General features: G+C 43.1%; 1 protein-coding gene across 1 annotated transcript in view; it reads left to right on the forward strand.

Annotated features, from left to right (window-relative positions):
* Positions 1–1,072: 1,072 nt before the first annotated feature.
* Positions 1,073–16,062, forward strand: part of LOC115477866 (alpha-tocopherol transfer protein-like) — a 73,388-nt gene continuing 58,398 nt past the window's right edge. The window contains exon 1 of the mRNA XM_030214983.1: positions 1,073–1,375. Coding sequence (XP_030070843.1) covers positions 1,115–1,375 — 261 coding nt within the window. The 5' untranslated portion in view covers positions 1,073–1,114. The remainder of the gene's footprint in view (positions 1,376–16,062) is intronic.

Raw genomic sequence — 16,062 nt, forward strand, 5'->3', positions numbered from 1 at the left:
GAAGCCTGGTTTAAATTCTGCTGTTGCTCCTTGTGATCTTGGGCAAGTCATTTAGGGGTCCTTTTACAAAGGTGCAGTAAAATGTGGCAGCGCACCTACAAAAAAATGCCTTTTAAAATTTTTGCCGAAAGTGGATGTGCGGCAAAATAAAAATTGCCAAGTTTCCATTTTGGATCAGATATAGACCTAGCGGTAAAGCGTGCACTAACCAGTTACCGCATGCATGGTAATGTAGGTGCTCTAACTAGTTAGCACAGGAGCCCCCTCTCTCTGCCATCACACACTCTCAAAAAAAATAGAAACATTTTTTAGTGTGTGCAGATTTCAATGTTACCACAGGACGCCTAAGCACACCCTGCGGCGCTCCATCTTTTGCTGCATTAGGTACACATTAGCGCCTAATGTGGAGCATTTGGGATTTCACTAGCACTTAAATTACAAAGTGGGTGAGCCCTCATCACATTCTTCTCTGCCCGTTTCCATGTTTTTGAAGATTGCTTCCCCCCCCCCCCCCCCCCCCTTGCACTGCAATCTTCATATTGTGTTATTATACATATAATTCTGGTGGCTCAGCCAGCTTGTTTCCAAAGCCTTGGCTAATCTGAATGTAAAAATCATGTACAAAAGTATAGGATCTCTTCATTAGAGTGTTGTACATATCTTAACTCTTTCCACTGCCTGGGGTGTTTATAGTCCATCTTATGACTCTGAAATTCATGGAAATGTATTTGGATTTGCCACATGCCTTTTTCTGTAACAGCTCAAGATAAGGTACATTCAGGTGTAGTAGATATTCCCTGTCCCCAGAGATCCTATATTTTTGTACACGATTGTTATATTCAGATTAGCCAAGGCTTTGGAAACAAGCTGGCTGAGCCACCAGAAAAAGCAAACTTCAAAAACATGGAAAAGGGCAGAGGAGAATTTGATGAAGGCTCACCCACTTTGCATTTAAGTACTAGTGAAATCCCAAATGCTCCACCCTGTTAGCTTCTAGCTTTCCTATTTTTTTTCTTGTTTAGCCACAGCCTCCCTCTCCTCCCCTTAAAAACAATACTTAGCCAAACTGTCCTGCCTCTGGGAACAGCATTTGCTTGATAAGAGCAAGGCGGGAATGCCCTGTGCACAGCCTGCCCCTGCTTTTCTGCACTCATTCCTTCCTGAACGCAGTATGTCAGAGGCAACTCCAGACTTCAGCAGGGGAGACCCCAAACTCAACCAGCTGCCAGACAACTCTAAGGTGGCTAGAAAAGCCATCAATCTCCTGAAACAGCGAGCCCAAGGGGAGAGTGAGCACTGGCCACTTGGATTGGCTGATGACTTCTTATTGCGCTTCCTCAGAGCCAGAGATTTCAACATTGATCTAGCTTACAAGGTAACAAAAACAAACAAAAATGCTGAGGAAAGGAACAGAAGGAGCAGAGACCGTGGAAGATAATCAGTTGTAACTTCCCAGACACAGAGTTCAGGATTGTATTTAGTGTTTGATGAAACAGCTGAGGATCACAAAACGGGCAAACATTTGTCTGTTCTACTATTAAATGTACAGAAGTGAAAAATAAGATCTGAAAAGTGTGATGCAGGATGACCTGTAGCAAGTTACAGGGCTGAGGGCAGGGAAGGGGGAGGGAACAGACAGCCTTTTCCTGCTTGACACACCTCACTTACAACACTGAAAACTTTGAAAATCCGGCAGCTTTAGAGAAAGTGAGGTCTGGTTAAAACAGTGTATTTTTTCTAATGAAAAAGGTGCTGGTACTCAAATGCCAGGCCACCCTTCAGGGGTGGGGTGATCACTAGCAGGCTTATTTTCGAAAGAGAAGGGCGCCCCATCTTTCGTCACAAATCGGGAGACGGGCATCCTCCCAGGGTCGCCCAAATCGGCATAATCAAAAGCCAATTTTGGGCATCCTCAACTGCTTTCCGTCGCGGGGACGACCAAAGTTCACAGGGGTGTGTCAGAAGCATAGCGAAGGCGGGACTGGGGCGTGCTTAACACATGGGCGTCCTCAGCCGATAATAGAAAAAGAAGGGTGTCCCTGACGAACACTTGGCCGACTTTACTTGGTCCTTTTTTTTTACTACCAAGCCACAAAAATGTGCTCTAAATGACCAGATGACCACTGGAGGGAATCGGGGATAACCTCCCCTTACTCCCCCAGTGGTCACTAACCCCCTCCCACCCTAAAAATAAATTTTAAATATTTTTTTCCAGCCTCTATGCCAGCCTCAAATATCATACCCAGCTCCATGACAGCAGTATGCAGGTCCCTGGAGCAGTTTTAGTGGGTACTGCAGTGCACTACAGGCAGGCGGACCCAGGCCCATCCCCCCCCCCTACCTGTTATACTTGTGGTGGTAAATGTGAGCCCTCCAAAACCCACTGTACCCACATCTAGGTGTCCCCCTTCATCCCTAAGGGCTATGGTAGTGTGTACAGTTGTGGGGAGTGGGTTTTTTTTTGGGGGGGGGGGTTCAGCACACAAGGTAAGGGAGCTATGCACCTGGGAGCTTTTTCTGAAGTCCACTGCAGTGCCCCCTAGGGTGCCCGGTTGGTGTCCTGGCATGTCAGGGAGACCAGTGCACTACGAATGCTGGCTCCTCCAATGACCAAATGGCTTGGATTTGGTCGTTTCTGAGATGGGCGTCCTTGGTTTCCATTATTACTGAAAATCGGGGACGACCATCTCTAGGGACACCATCTCTAAGGTCGACCTAAATGTTGAGATTTGGGCATCCCCGACCATATTATCGAAATGAAAGATGGCCGCCCATCTTGTTTCGATAATACGGGTTTCCCCGGCCCTTCGCGGGGACGTCCTGCGAGGACGTCCTCAGGAAAACTTGGGTGCCCCGTTCGATTATGCCCCTCTAAGGGACCCACCCCACAATTGCCATACCCTGCAACCAGTCACAGAATCTATGACGAGTCAGAATTGGTGTGTAGAGCCTGAGCTCTTTCGTTAAAACTTGGGGACCATGGGTCAATTTTAGCAGAATATGGACAAGGTGCCGGTACTCAGTACCCACAAGTACCCCCTCAAAAAAAGCCCTAGGTTAAAATGAAGTAAATCTATAGTACTTTTTAAAATGGGTTCTAATGGAGGTTTTAAGAAGATATGAGTATTTCTTACGCAGTAGTAAGTCTGGGGTGTTATTATGAACGGTGGGATGTCGGGGAAGGAAGGGCAAAGGAGACAGCCACCTCTTTAGGATTGGGGGGATGCGGTTGTGGAAGAAATTAAATATATAAAATTTTCGTTTGTCACCAACCCTTTTTATTTATTTATTTATTTATTGCATTTGTATCCCACATTTTCCCACCTATTTGCAGGCTCAATGTGGCTTACGATGTATCGTTATTGGTAGATAAAAATTGGAAGATAACAGTTATTGTTGCATACAGATCATGAAAACATAATAAATAATATAAGCAAGCATTTATAATAAAAAAGACATTTCTGAAATAGGTAGGTGGAGGAGTGTTATAATTACATATGCTGATCTTTGTGGTATGCCTTGTTGAAGAGGTGGGTCTTCAAGGATTTACGAAAGTTTGTTGGTTCCCAGATAGTTTTCAATTTGCGCGATAGTGCGTTCCATAACTGTGTACTCAGGTAAGAAAAGTTTGAAGCATGCATTAGTTTGTGTTTGAGACCTTTACAGCTGGGGAAGTGAAGATTAAGGAATGTTTGGGATGATCTTTTAGTGTTTCTGGGTGGTAAGTCTACCAGGTCTGACATGTAGGCATGGCATCTCCGTGAATGATTTTATGAGTTAGAGAGCATACTTTGAATGTGATTTGTTCTTTGAGTGGAAGCCAGTGTAATTTTTCCCTTAGGGAAAGGGAAATGGGACTTGATATACTGCCTTTCTGTGATATTTTGCAACTACATTCAAAGCGGTTTACATATATACAGGTACTTACTTTGTACCTGGGGCAATGGAGGGTTAAGTGACTTGCCCACAGTCACAAGGAGCTGCAGTGGGAATTGAACCCAGTTCCTCAGGATCAAAGTCTGCTGCATTAACCACTAGGCTACTCCTTAGGGGTGTAGCACTTTTGTATTTTGTTTTGATTTGATTTGAAGATATTTAAATAAGGGTTAATATGTTTTGTGACCTGCTCATGCCTCAGTTTTTCAGTCATGACCTGATCCGACACCTTTGTTTTTGCTTTGCTCAGGCCCCGATGCTCAAATCTCCGGCGCTGTTCCGAATAGTGCAGAACAACACCCTAATGCTCAATGCTAATGAGATGCAAATATAGGCAAGCTCATAGCGTTGAGCATTAGGGAGTTTGGTGGGAGGATCATGCTGGTGCATGCACAGAAGAGTTCCCGGTAATCTCAGCTCCTCTGTGCATGCGACTGGTATAACCCAAATGTGAAGCACACATTGGCATCTGTTTTTTTTCGGCCTAAATATAAAGTTTTTGAAATGTTTTTGTTTTTTTTTTAGCTTGGACGCTTATATTTGGATGCAGGAAACAGATGCCAGTGTGTGCTTTCAGTGTGCATTTTTAATTTAATTTAATTTTTTTTTAACCATGGATGCTTTAAATTTAAACAGAGGAAACAGAGGCCAATGTGTGCTTTTGCTTGGGTCTGCTGTTTCTCACGACCAGCGCTTAAGGGCTTGTATGGGCTACCTTCTACTTCCAAAAACAATCAAAACCGGCAGATTTTGCAGAAAGAATCATGAGAGAAGCATGAGAATCATATGAAATTCTCTCTTCCAATCCCCCTTTGCCTGCTGTGACCTGGCGTTATTTTTTTACAGCGGTAAGGCAGTTTTGTTTCAGGCACTCTTTTCTGAGCATCGGGGAGGAATACAAAATGACCTCATTACCATGAGCTTGACTATATTTGCATGCTCTTCACACTACTGCCTGTCACGCTCATCATTTCCTGTGTTAGACCCCTCTGAACATTCTGCGTAGGTAAATATGGGCGCTAATATGGTGCTAATGGCCTCTAGCACCCACGTTTACTTTTGAACATCGGGCCTTCTGTGTTCTATTCAGACCGTAGTCACCTTTTACATGTCTGGCAGTGGGGATTTGTATAGGGGTCTGCCGAACTGTACCCTGATCTACTTGGCTTCACAGTGATCAGTGAAAAAGTAAAACAAAACGAGATTTCAAAACATTAAATAATTTATTTGGAATTCAAAATATCAAAATAAAAGGGGAGGGGAACATTATTTTAATTTTAACTGTTTACTGAAATATCTAAGTATGCTTCTTGTTGCTTCGTTTGAAACTTTGGGAATTTTACTTAAACCTTTTGAGTAACAAACTTGTATATCAATGAGAGACTTTATAATGACATCTACAATTTGATTTTCTATTGTCACATTTTACAAAGTAACATCTTCTGCAAACTGATACTTTTTCAAGGACTAGAACTATTTTTTTAATTGCCTGCTAGCAATGCCAGCTGAAATAAAGTCTGGCTTCAGTTCCAAGATCAATATTTAAGTTTCCAATATCTGGAATATATATTCACAAGTATCACAGAAATCAGAATGCCAGCTGAGTATCCAGAACATCCATTCCGGCACCTGAATAAGCTAGGGAGGCATTATGAAAATAAATAAAAAGATCCAGATTGCCGGCTTATAAGATATACCATATATCCCTCCAATATCCTTCAACCTCTCATGTCAGCCAGGGCAGTGACTGAAGGTTAGTCAAACATTGCATGTAACTTTTGGTCCATCAACTGAGCAAATATGTCTGGGCTGTGATAGGGCACAGAGTTCTGTCCTAAGTTATGAGAATAGCCTTCCATTTCTCCTGAACCAGCCCTAGGTGGAACTTTCACCCAGCGTGCTGCCACATTGATGAATCCTACCATTTGTAGGTGCAGTACTCTCTATTCTGCATTATCTGGTTATCTTTTGAAAGGGTGGAAGGTGGGAGAGAGATCAGGAGGGGGCACAGTACAAACCCTGCATCAAATAAATGTTTTTAGCCATAATATTTTTCTTCCCAGCACTCACTGGCAAAGTATTTGGGGGGCAAAGGGAAAGGAGTACTAGAGTGCTAGTGCCTAACCCAGTAATTCCCAAACTTTTTTCCAATGGTGGAAACCCTAAAATATTTTTCATACACTGAGGAACCCCACTCCCCCTCCAAACAGACTCAAGGAATCCCCTTTCCCAGAACCACACATAGGCCCCCTCACCCACTTCCCCCAGTTGTTCCTGCCCATGCTGGACATGACAAAATGGCTGCTAGGACCTCCTGTGGCAGTCTTGCAAAACTGCTGCTAGAGGTCCCGGCAGCCATTTTGAGATTGGAGTGGGCATAAGCAGGAGTGATCCATAGTATTCCTATCCAAGTTGACTCCAATCTCAAAATGGCTTCCAGGACCTCCAGCAGCAGTCTCATAAAACATGGGAGGTCCCAGCAGCCATTTTGTCAGTGGAGCCAGGATGGATATAAGTGACTGAGGATTGCTTCTGCCCCATCTAATGTAGAACCCCTGAAGAAAGTTAACAGAGCCCTAGTTTCGCAAAACCCAGTTTGGGAATTGCTGGCTTATCCCAAGGATTCTCAGCACAGTACATAGGATATACCCAGTCATGTTTTCAGGATACCCTCAATATATATGCATGAGATAAAGTTGCATGGATTAACTACATTGTATGCAAATCTACCTCATGTCTATTCATTGTCAGAATCCTCAAATCAACTGGCTAGGTATGGCCTGAGAACTGGATTGAGAACTACTGGTCTAATCCCATCTAGCGTCTGCTATTGAAGTGACTACCAAATGGTACCAGGGCTAATGGGGGAAGGGAGCTAAAAAGGAGGGTATTTATCCTGGAGCCCCTGTGACACAGGAGGCCCCCAAATTTATCTAAAGCTGAATGAGGCCCCCTGCTAAATTTCTGCCCTGGGCCCCAGCATATCTAATACCAGCTGTGGGTGGTGCAACAGTGCAGAATGTGCTGCTTCTCAATCACTCCCAGCTCCTTTATTAAACTGGAACATGAAGCTAAATAGGAAACTATTAACACTGCACTCTTTAACTGGAAACTGAAGGTCCCCCCCCCCCCCCCCACACACACACACTTTTATTTTTTTAATCCTTGGAGGATGCTACAATATACGTAGTCCCGATTTCAACATATTGGAATCCTGAGGGTGTTGACTCATTTTTCCTTCACTGGGGAAGGCAAAATGGCCAAATATCAGTCGAATGTACCTAACAAATGATTTGGTATTCAATGGATAAAAATATAAAGTGGAATCTCAATTGAAAATCTTAGGTGTTATATTTGATAATCATCTAACTTCTGAATCTCATGTCCAATTGTTAACAGTGAAGGTATTTACATGTGGAAGTTAAGACATTTTAGATCATAAGTACATAAGTACATAAGTAGTGCCATACTGGGAAAGACCAAAGGTCCATCTAGCCCAGCATCCTGTCACCGACAGTGGCCAATCCAGGTCAAGGGCACCTGGCACGCTCCCCAAACGTAAAAACATTCCAGACAAGTTATACCTAAAAATGAGGAATTTTTCCAGTCCATTTAATAGCGGTCTATGGACTTGTCCTTTAGGAATCTATCTAACCCCTTTTTAAACTCCGTCAAGCTAACCGCCCGTACCACGTTCTCCGGCAATGAATTCCAGAGTCTAATTACACGTTGGGTGAAGAAAAATTTTCTCCGATTCGTTTTAAATTTACCACACTGTAGCTTCAACTCATGCCCTCTAGTCCTAGTATTTTTGGATAGCGTGAACAGTCGCTTCACATCCACCCGATCCATTCCACTCATTATTTTATACACTTCTATCATATCTCCCCTCAGCCGTCTCTTCTCCAAGCTGAAAAGCCCTAGCCTTCTCAGCCTCTCTTCATAGGAAAGTCGTCCCATCCCCACTATCATTTTCGTCGCCCTTCGCTGTACCTTTTCCAATTCTACTATATCTTTTTTGAGATACGGAGACCAGTACTGAACACAATACTCCAGGTGCGGTCGCACCATGGAGCGATACAACGGCATTATAACATCCGCACACCTGGACTCCATACCCTTCCTAATAACACCCAACATTCTATTCGCTTTCCTAGCCGCAGCAGCACACTGCTTTCAAGCAAAAGACTTCCAATTAATTATACAGACACTATTAATGGCACATTTGGATTATTCTTTTTTTAAATTTTTTATTTATAACCATTTAAATTTTTACAAGCGATAAAACAACTTGCTGGAAATACAGAGAAAGTAACATGTAGGAATTATTTCAGTCAGGCAATTCTATTCTCTTCCTTAGACCACTAAATAGGGAGAGTGAAACAAGATAAGGAGATCAATTAAACAGTAAACAGAAAAGAAAACCCGTGGTGTTAACCTGATTATCCCCAGATATTACTTGTCTAATTCACTATTCCACATTGATCATCTGGTTGGCTTCTTCAAGGCCAGTACGGTGTATGGTCAAATCATTTCATTGAAAAATCTACTTATTGTCCAATATTAGAAATAATACATCTGATTACATTCTTTCTCTTTTAAAAACCAGAAGTTATTTAACAAGGATTATTCTAATCAATAACAGAAGAACTATTTCCCCCCCCCCCCCCCCCCCAAAAGGCCAAGCTAATCACCAAAACAGTGAGAAATGTGCACTCAGGAGCAAAGCTTCATGTAACCTTCTTAATAATGTATTTATTTATTTATTTGTTACATTTGTATCCCAAATTTTCCCACCTATTTGCAGGCTCAATGTGGCTTACATAGTACCAGAGATGCGTTTGCAGACTCCGGTGTAAACAAATACAGAATGATGTTGAGATAAGATAAAGTTCGTGTGGTACAGCCACATAAGGGAATCGTACAACGGAAGAATTGTGTTATGTCCGTTCCATATTTTAGTTTTGTTGTGTTGCAGAGATCAGGCATTTATGTTGGGTTGGTAGGGTATGCCTTTTTAAACGGATAAGTTTTTAGTGTTCTCCGGAAGATGTAAAGATACTGTAATCACAATGTCAGGAAAGGAGGATTCTATTGGAACTAACAGCTGAATATCATAGGCATAGATGAAAAAGGTAAAACTAAGAGACTGTTAGTAAGCCAAGTGGCAACAGAAAGACATTAAAAAGAATAGAACCTATTACAGGTCCTATCCTGTGATTGCACAGCTAAGGAACCTGAAGAGCAGCAGATGAGAAATGACTAGGGCTGTTCACCAATTAAAATTTCTAATAGCATGATCAACTGCGATTAAAAATTTTAATTGCATGGTTAATTACATAATGCATCCCCGTCACATTTTCACCTGTATAGTGCAAAATATAGACTGCAGATGTCAATTCTCAACACTGACATATTGTACTTCAGTTACTAAACTGAAAATAAAATCATTTTTTCTTATCTTTGTTGTCTGGTGATTTTATTTTTCTAATCATCTTATTCCCTGTCTCTGGTTCTGTTCCTCTGTCTGTGCTCTGAACTGTATTTTCAGGGCCTCTTCTCTCCTCACTATTTCTTTTCAAATCCTCCACTTCTTCCCCATTAACATCTTTCACATTCAACTTTCTGCCATTTTTCTTCCTCCCTATAGGAGAAAGCAGCATGATGCGAGTAATCGAGTTAAAATTAATTTATCATAACACTTACATAGTTCCCTCTGCCCATTCTCCCTTTTCCAGTGTACCAGAGAGAAACTGGCAGAGGTGGTGGTGGCAGCAGCAGCAGCAAGATATATTTGCTAACCACCCCTGCCAGCCAGAGGGGATAATGCAGGGAACAGGAGAAAAGAGAGATGAGGGGTGATCCGGGAAATTACAGACTGGTAAGCTTGACTTCAGTGCTGAGCAAAATAGTGGAAAGAAGACAAATATGGTTTAATGGAACAGAGTTTGCATGGGTTCAGTCAAGGGAAACCTTGTCTCACCAATTTGCTTAACTTCTTTGAAGGCGTGAATAAACATGTGAATAAAGGTGAACTGGTTAACGTGGAGGGGCATAACGGAAACGCCTATCTCCATGGGCGTTTATCTCCGAGAACGGGTCCATGAAGGGGCGGGCCGAACCGTATTTTCGAAAAAATGGACGTTTTTGAGCTGGGCGTTTGTTTTTTTTAGCGATAATGGAAACTAAAAACGCCCAGCTCAAAAACGTCCTAATCCGAGCCATTTGGTCATGGGAGGGGCCACCATTTGTAGTACACTCGCCCCCCTGATATACCAGGACACCAACTGGGCACCCTACGTCAGTGCAGTGGACTTCAGAAAAAGTTCCCACATGCATAGCTCCCTTACCAAGGGTGCTGAACACCCAACCCCCCTCCCCCAAAACCCACAAATGTACAACACTACCATAGCTCTTAGGGGTGAAGGGGGCACCTACATGTGGGTACAGTGGGTTTTGGAGGCCTCCCATTTACCAGCACAAGTGTTACAGGTGGGGGGGGGGGGGGATGGGCCTGGGGCCACCTGGCTGAAGTGCACTGCGGTACCCACTAAAAGTGCTCCAGGGACCTGCATACACGCAGGCCTCTAGGACTGGTTGCTGCTATATAACCTTGGCACACCAGTTGACACCTGAAGACTAATCTCTACGAAAACATCCTTTATTGGAATAACCGCCTTTACTCACAGTTAACTGCAGATCAGAGGTTGTGCCCCACTGGCAACGAGTCTCCCTGGTACTGAGATGAGCAGTAGGTCAGAACTGGCAGAATGCTGTACAATGCCCTCATTCAGCCACATTCAAGGGAAGAACTAAGTTGTCTAACGTGGCTAACACAGGAAAGGGAACTAAAACTGGCTTACAAAAATGGCCACTACCGCATAGACTACAACAGGAAACACAACAGGGCACACTCTGACCTAGTAGGCAGGGGGAAAAGCACCATGCGAGAAGAGCCTACCAACTACCAACATTGTGAGACTGTAACACAAGCTAATGAAATCACGGAGCCCAATACCCTACACCCACCACAATGCAATGCTGATGTGACCCTGTACTGCACCCGAAAGCCACATCTGACCCAGGGAAAGGCTGTGACAGGATCGAACACATTCTGCTGTCATGGAGGTGGGTACGGCATTTGAGGCTGGCATACAGGCTGGGAAAAAAGTTTTTAAAGTGGGTTTTTTTTTGGTAGGAGGGGGTTAACTGGGGGAGTCCGGGGAGGTCATCCCCGATTCCCTCCAGTGGTCATCTGGGCAGTTGGGGCACTTTTTTGGGACTTGTTCGTGAAAAAAAAGGGTAAAAAAAAAGTGACCCAAAATCACGGTAAAAACGCCTTTTTTTTCGATTATCAGCTAAAGACGCCCATCTCTCCTCGGCTGATAACCACGCCCCAGTTCCGCCTCCACCACGCCTCCGACACGCCCCCATCAACTTTATTCGTTTCCGCGATGGAGTCCAGTTGGAAACGCCCAAAATCGGCTTTCGATTATACCGATTTGGGCGCCTTTGCGAGACAAACGTCTATCTCCCGATTTAGGTCGCACTATAGGCGTTTTTCTCTTTCGAAAATAAGCTGGATAGTGTATCTAGATTGTCAAAAGCTTTCTAAAAAAGTTCCTCATGAAAGACTGAGAAAATTTAAAAAACATGGGATAGAAGGCAATGTCCTTCTGTGGATTAGGAATTGGTTATTGGACAACAAAGGGTTAGAGTTAAATGATTTTTCTCGATGGAGGAGGATGAATAGTGGAGTGCCGCAGTACTATTTAACATATTTATAAATGATCTGGAAATTATAATATCAAATCACGTTATTTCTTTCATATTTGCTTTTTTTTGGTTTTTTTCATATTAAAAAAATGGAGGAAAAAAGGTCTCAGTAGAGCCCCCCCTTTTAAAAAAAAAATCCTTGGATGCTGCTGCAAATATTTAGTCCCGATTTCAAAATATTGGAAATCCAAGGGGCGTTGACTCATCTTTCCTTCACTGAGGAAGGCAAAATGACCTAATTTCAGTCGAATGTACCTAGCAAATGATTTGGTATTCAGTGGTGTTAAACATAAAATGGAATCTCAATTGAAAATCGTAGGTGTTATACTGAATAATCATCTAAGTTTTGAATCTTGTGTCCAATTGTTAACAGCTAAAGTATTTAAGCTAATGTTAAATTTGAGACATTTTAAATCCTGCTTTGAAGCAAAAGGCTTCCAATTAATTATACAGACACATTAATGGAGTGGAGGAGTGGCCTAGTGGTTAGGGTGGTGGACTTTGGTCCTGGGGAACTGAGGAACTGTTTGATCCCCACTTCAGGCACAGGTAGCTCCTTGTGACTCTGGGCAAGTCACTTAACCCTCCATTGCCCCATGTAAGCCACATTGTGCCTGCCATGAGTGGGAAAGCACAGGGTACAAATGTAACTAAAATAAATAATGTCATAATTGGATTATTCTAATCAATCAAAAAAGGACTAATTCCCACAAGAAAAAGCCAAAGTAATCACCAAAATAGTGAGAAATGCACACTCAGAAAACCAATTTTCATATAACCTTCTTAATAATCACATTAAATCACTTTATTTCTCTCATACTTGATTTTTTTTCTTTTTTTTTATATATTAAAAATGGAGGAAAAAAGGCCTCAGTAGAAAAAAGGCTACAAGCTGCCATAGTAATACACACTATGGCTGTATATAAATATCACCATTCATTTGAGGGCTGCAGTGTCTTTTAAATAGAACCAATCATCAGCCAAAAACCTCCCAGATGCCTTCCTCCAAATCAGGGTCAAAACATCCGTTCAATGGACGGGCATCGTATGATCACATCAATCTGCCTTGAGCCTTATCTCGATTGCAAGCCCCTGACGCAGCCCTTGTGGGCAAAACACAGTTTGTGTCAGGCGATTATCTTATAATAAAGTTAGTATCATTGATTGATCTGCTCTGTTTGTTTCCACGTTGGATTTTGCGGATCATCTGCCTTCTTGTTTTTTGGGACTTTCAGCATGGCTTCCAGGATCTCTGCTCAAAGTATAGCAATGCACAAACTCTCATAGCTGCATGATTCTGACTTGGAACAGCAGAGGTTGGCGAATGCCCCATGCCAGGGGGATAACCTTTTTGGAGAGAAGGTTGAGGAGGTCACTGACCAAATCAAAAAGCATACTGATACCATCTCTTCTCACTCCTGCCAGGTGTCTTTTGCACCAGCCTAGGAGGTCTTTTGGCAAGTTGAAGAGGGGTGCCTACTGCTCACAGAGTCATAGATACATCACTTCCTCTCGCCAGCCTGCACATGCTCAACCCCCAGCATGCTCGTTCTCGTCAACAGCGTGTGCCTAAGTCCCCTCATGCAAAAAAAGACAGGGGAGCTGCATTCCATCCTAGACCTAAGGGCCATGAACAAATTCCTGGTCAAAGAAAAGTTCAGGATGGTTTCCTTGGGCACCCTTCTCCCCATGATTCAGGAAAATGATTGGTTATGCTCTCTGGACTTAAAGGATGCATATACTTGCATCCTGATACTTCCAGCCTACCGGACGTATCTTCTGTTTCAGCTGGGAACGCATCACTACCAGTACCGCGTGTTGCCTTTTGGCCTCGTGTCAGCTCCCAGTGTCTTTACCAAATGTCGAGCGGTAGTTGCAGTATGTGTTCCCTTACCTCGATGATTGGCTGGTGAAGAGCACATTGGAGGGTGGGGCTCTGGAGTCCATACAGAGAACTATTTGGGTGTTCAAACTACTAGGGTTCATCCCATCTTCACCCTATACAACAATTAGAATTCATTGGAGCCCTGCTCGATATGCAGAAGGTTTGAGCCTTCCTCCCAGGGCCGAGGGAGGAAACTAGTCACTCTGGCCTCTTGGGTTTGAGCTTCTCAGCAAGTCACAACTTGGCAGATGTTGAGGTTGTTGGGCCACATGGCTTACACAGTTTATGTAGCACCCATGACATGCCTTCACATGAGGTCAGCCCAATGGACCCTAACCTCCCAGTAGTACCAGGCTACGGGAGACCTAGAAGATGTCAACAATTGGCATCTATAGATCACTGAATGGTGTGGTTCAATATTAAGACTGAATAAGCACTCAAGAAAAACATCTAGGTGTCATTGTAAATAATACATTGAAATACTCTGCTCAGCGTGCGGTGCAGCCACAAAAGCAAACAGGATGCTAGGAATTATTAGGAAGGGATGGTGAATAAGACCGAAAATACTATAATGCCTTTGTATTGCTCCAGGTGTGTCCTTACCTTGAGTATTGCGTTCAGTTCTGGTTGCCATATCTCAAAAAACGATATAGCAGAATTAGAAAAGGCTCAATGAAGAGCAACCAAAATGATAAAGGGGATGGAACTCCTTTCGTATGAGGAAAGACTAAAGAGGTTAGGGCTCTTCAGCTTGAAAAAGAGACAGGTAAGGGGGAGGTATGATTGAAGTCTATAAAATTCTGAGTAGAGTAGAGAGAGTAGAAGTAAATCAATTTTTTACTCTTTCCAAAAGTACAAAGGCTAGTGGACACTCAAGAAAGATACATGGAAATATTTTTAAAACAAATACGAGGAAATATTTTTGCACTCAACGAATAGTTAATCTCTGGAACTCTTTGCCAGAGGATGTGATAACATTGGTTAGTGTATCTGGGTTTAAAAAAAAGGTTTGGACAAATTCCATAGTCTGCTATTGAGACAGACATGGGAAGCAACTGCTTGCTCTGGGATTTGTAGTATGGAATGTTGCCATGATTTGGGTTTCTGCCAGGTACTTGTGACCTGGCTTGGCCACTGTTTGGAAAACAGGATGGTCTGACCCAGTAAGGCTACTCTTATGTTCTTATAGATTTCAGAAGCATTAACTTTGCTGAGATGGGGGAATTTCTCAGGAAAGAGTTAGTTGGATGGGAACAGCTGAAGGAAGTAGAACAGCAGTGGGCAAAACTGAAAGGAACTATTTTAAGGGCAACAAACCTTAATGTTAAAAAATTATATAAAAGTAAGAGGGAAAGAAGGCCGCTCTGGTTCTGAAATGCAGCAGCTGAAAAGGTAAGGGTAAGAAGTTAACCTTCATACATTACAAGAACACTCAGAAATAGGAGGACGGCAAAAATACCTGAAAAAGCTGGAAAAGCTGTCAGGAATGCGAAGAGGCAAATGGAAGAAAAGATAGCTGAAACGGTAAAATTGGGAGACAAGACATTTTTCAGATATATAAATGACAGGAGGGAGTGCCATAATACCATTGTGAGGCTCAAAGCTGAGGGGGAGGAATATGTAGAAGCTGATAAGGATAAGGCTGAACTGCTCAACAATTATTTCTGTTCTGTGTTTATGGATGAAAGGCTGGAGGTAGGACCGCAGAAAACAAATGGTAATGGGGATGGATGTGTGGTGGACTGGGACCGATTCACAGAAGACTGTGTTTGTGAGGAGCTAGCTAAACTAAAAGTAGACAAAGCGATAGGGCCTTATGGGATGCATCCGAGGGTGCTCTAGGAACTCAGAGAGGTTCTGGTGGCTCCGCTCTCTGAGATCTTCAGTGCTTCCTTAGAGTCTGGAGTGATCCCAGAAGACTGGAGAAGGGTTGATGTGGTCCCTCTGCACAAGAGCAGAAGTAAGGAGGAGATTGGAAATTACAGACCTGTCAGTCTGACCTCGGTGGTGAGAAAACTAATGAAAGTGCTTCTAAAGTGGAGGATTTGAGGTTTCTTGAATTGAATGGACTGCAGGACCTGAGGCAGCATGGCTTCAGTAGAGGCAGATCGTGTCAGACAAACCTGATTGATTTATTTGACTGGGTGATAAAACAGTTGGACTTGGGAGGGCCGCTAGATGTGATTACTTGGATTTCGGCAAAGCCTTTGTCACTATTCTGCACAGGCGACTGATAAATAAACTGAGTGTCCTCAGTATGGGACCTAAAGTGACTGACTGGGTTAAAATTGGTTAAATGGAAGGACTCAGAGGGTAGTGGTAAATGGAGCTTGCTCTGAGGAAAGGGATGTTATCAGTGGTGTACCACAGGGGTCGGTCCTCGGGCTGGCTCTTTTTAACATCTTTGTGAGTGATTTTGCGGAAGAGCTGTCTGGTAAAGTTTGTCTCTTTGCGGATGATACCAA

The sequence above is a fragment of the Microcaecilia unicolor genome, chromosome 1 (assembly GCF_901765095.1).
Source record: "Microcaecilia unicolor chromosome 1, aMicUni1.1, whole genome shotgun sequence".
In the NCBI taxonomy this organism is placed as follows: domain Eukaryota; kingdom Metazoa; phylum Chordata; class Amphibia; order Gymnophiona; family Siphonopidae; genus Microcaecilia; species Microcaecilia unicolor.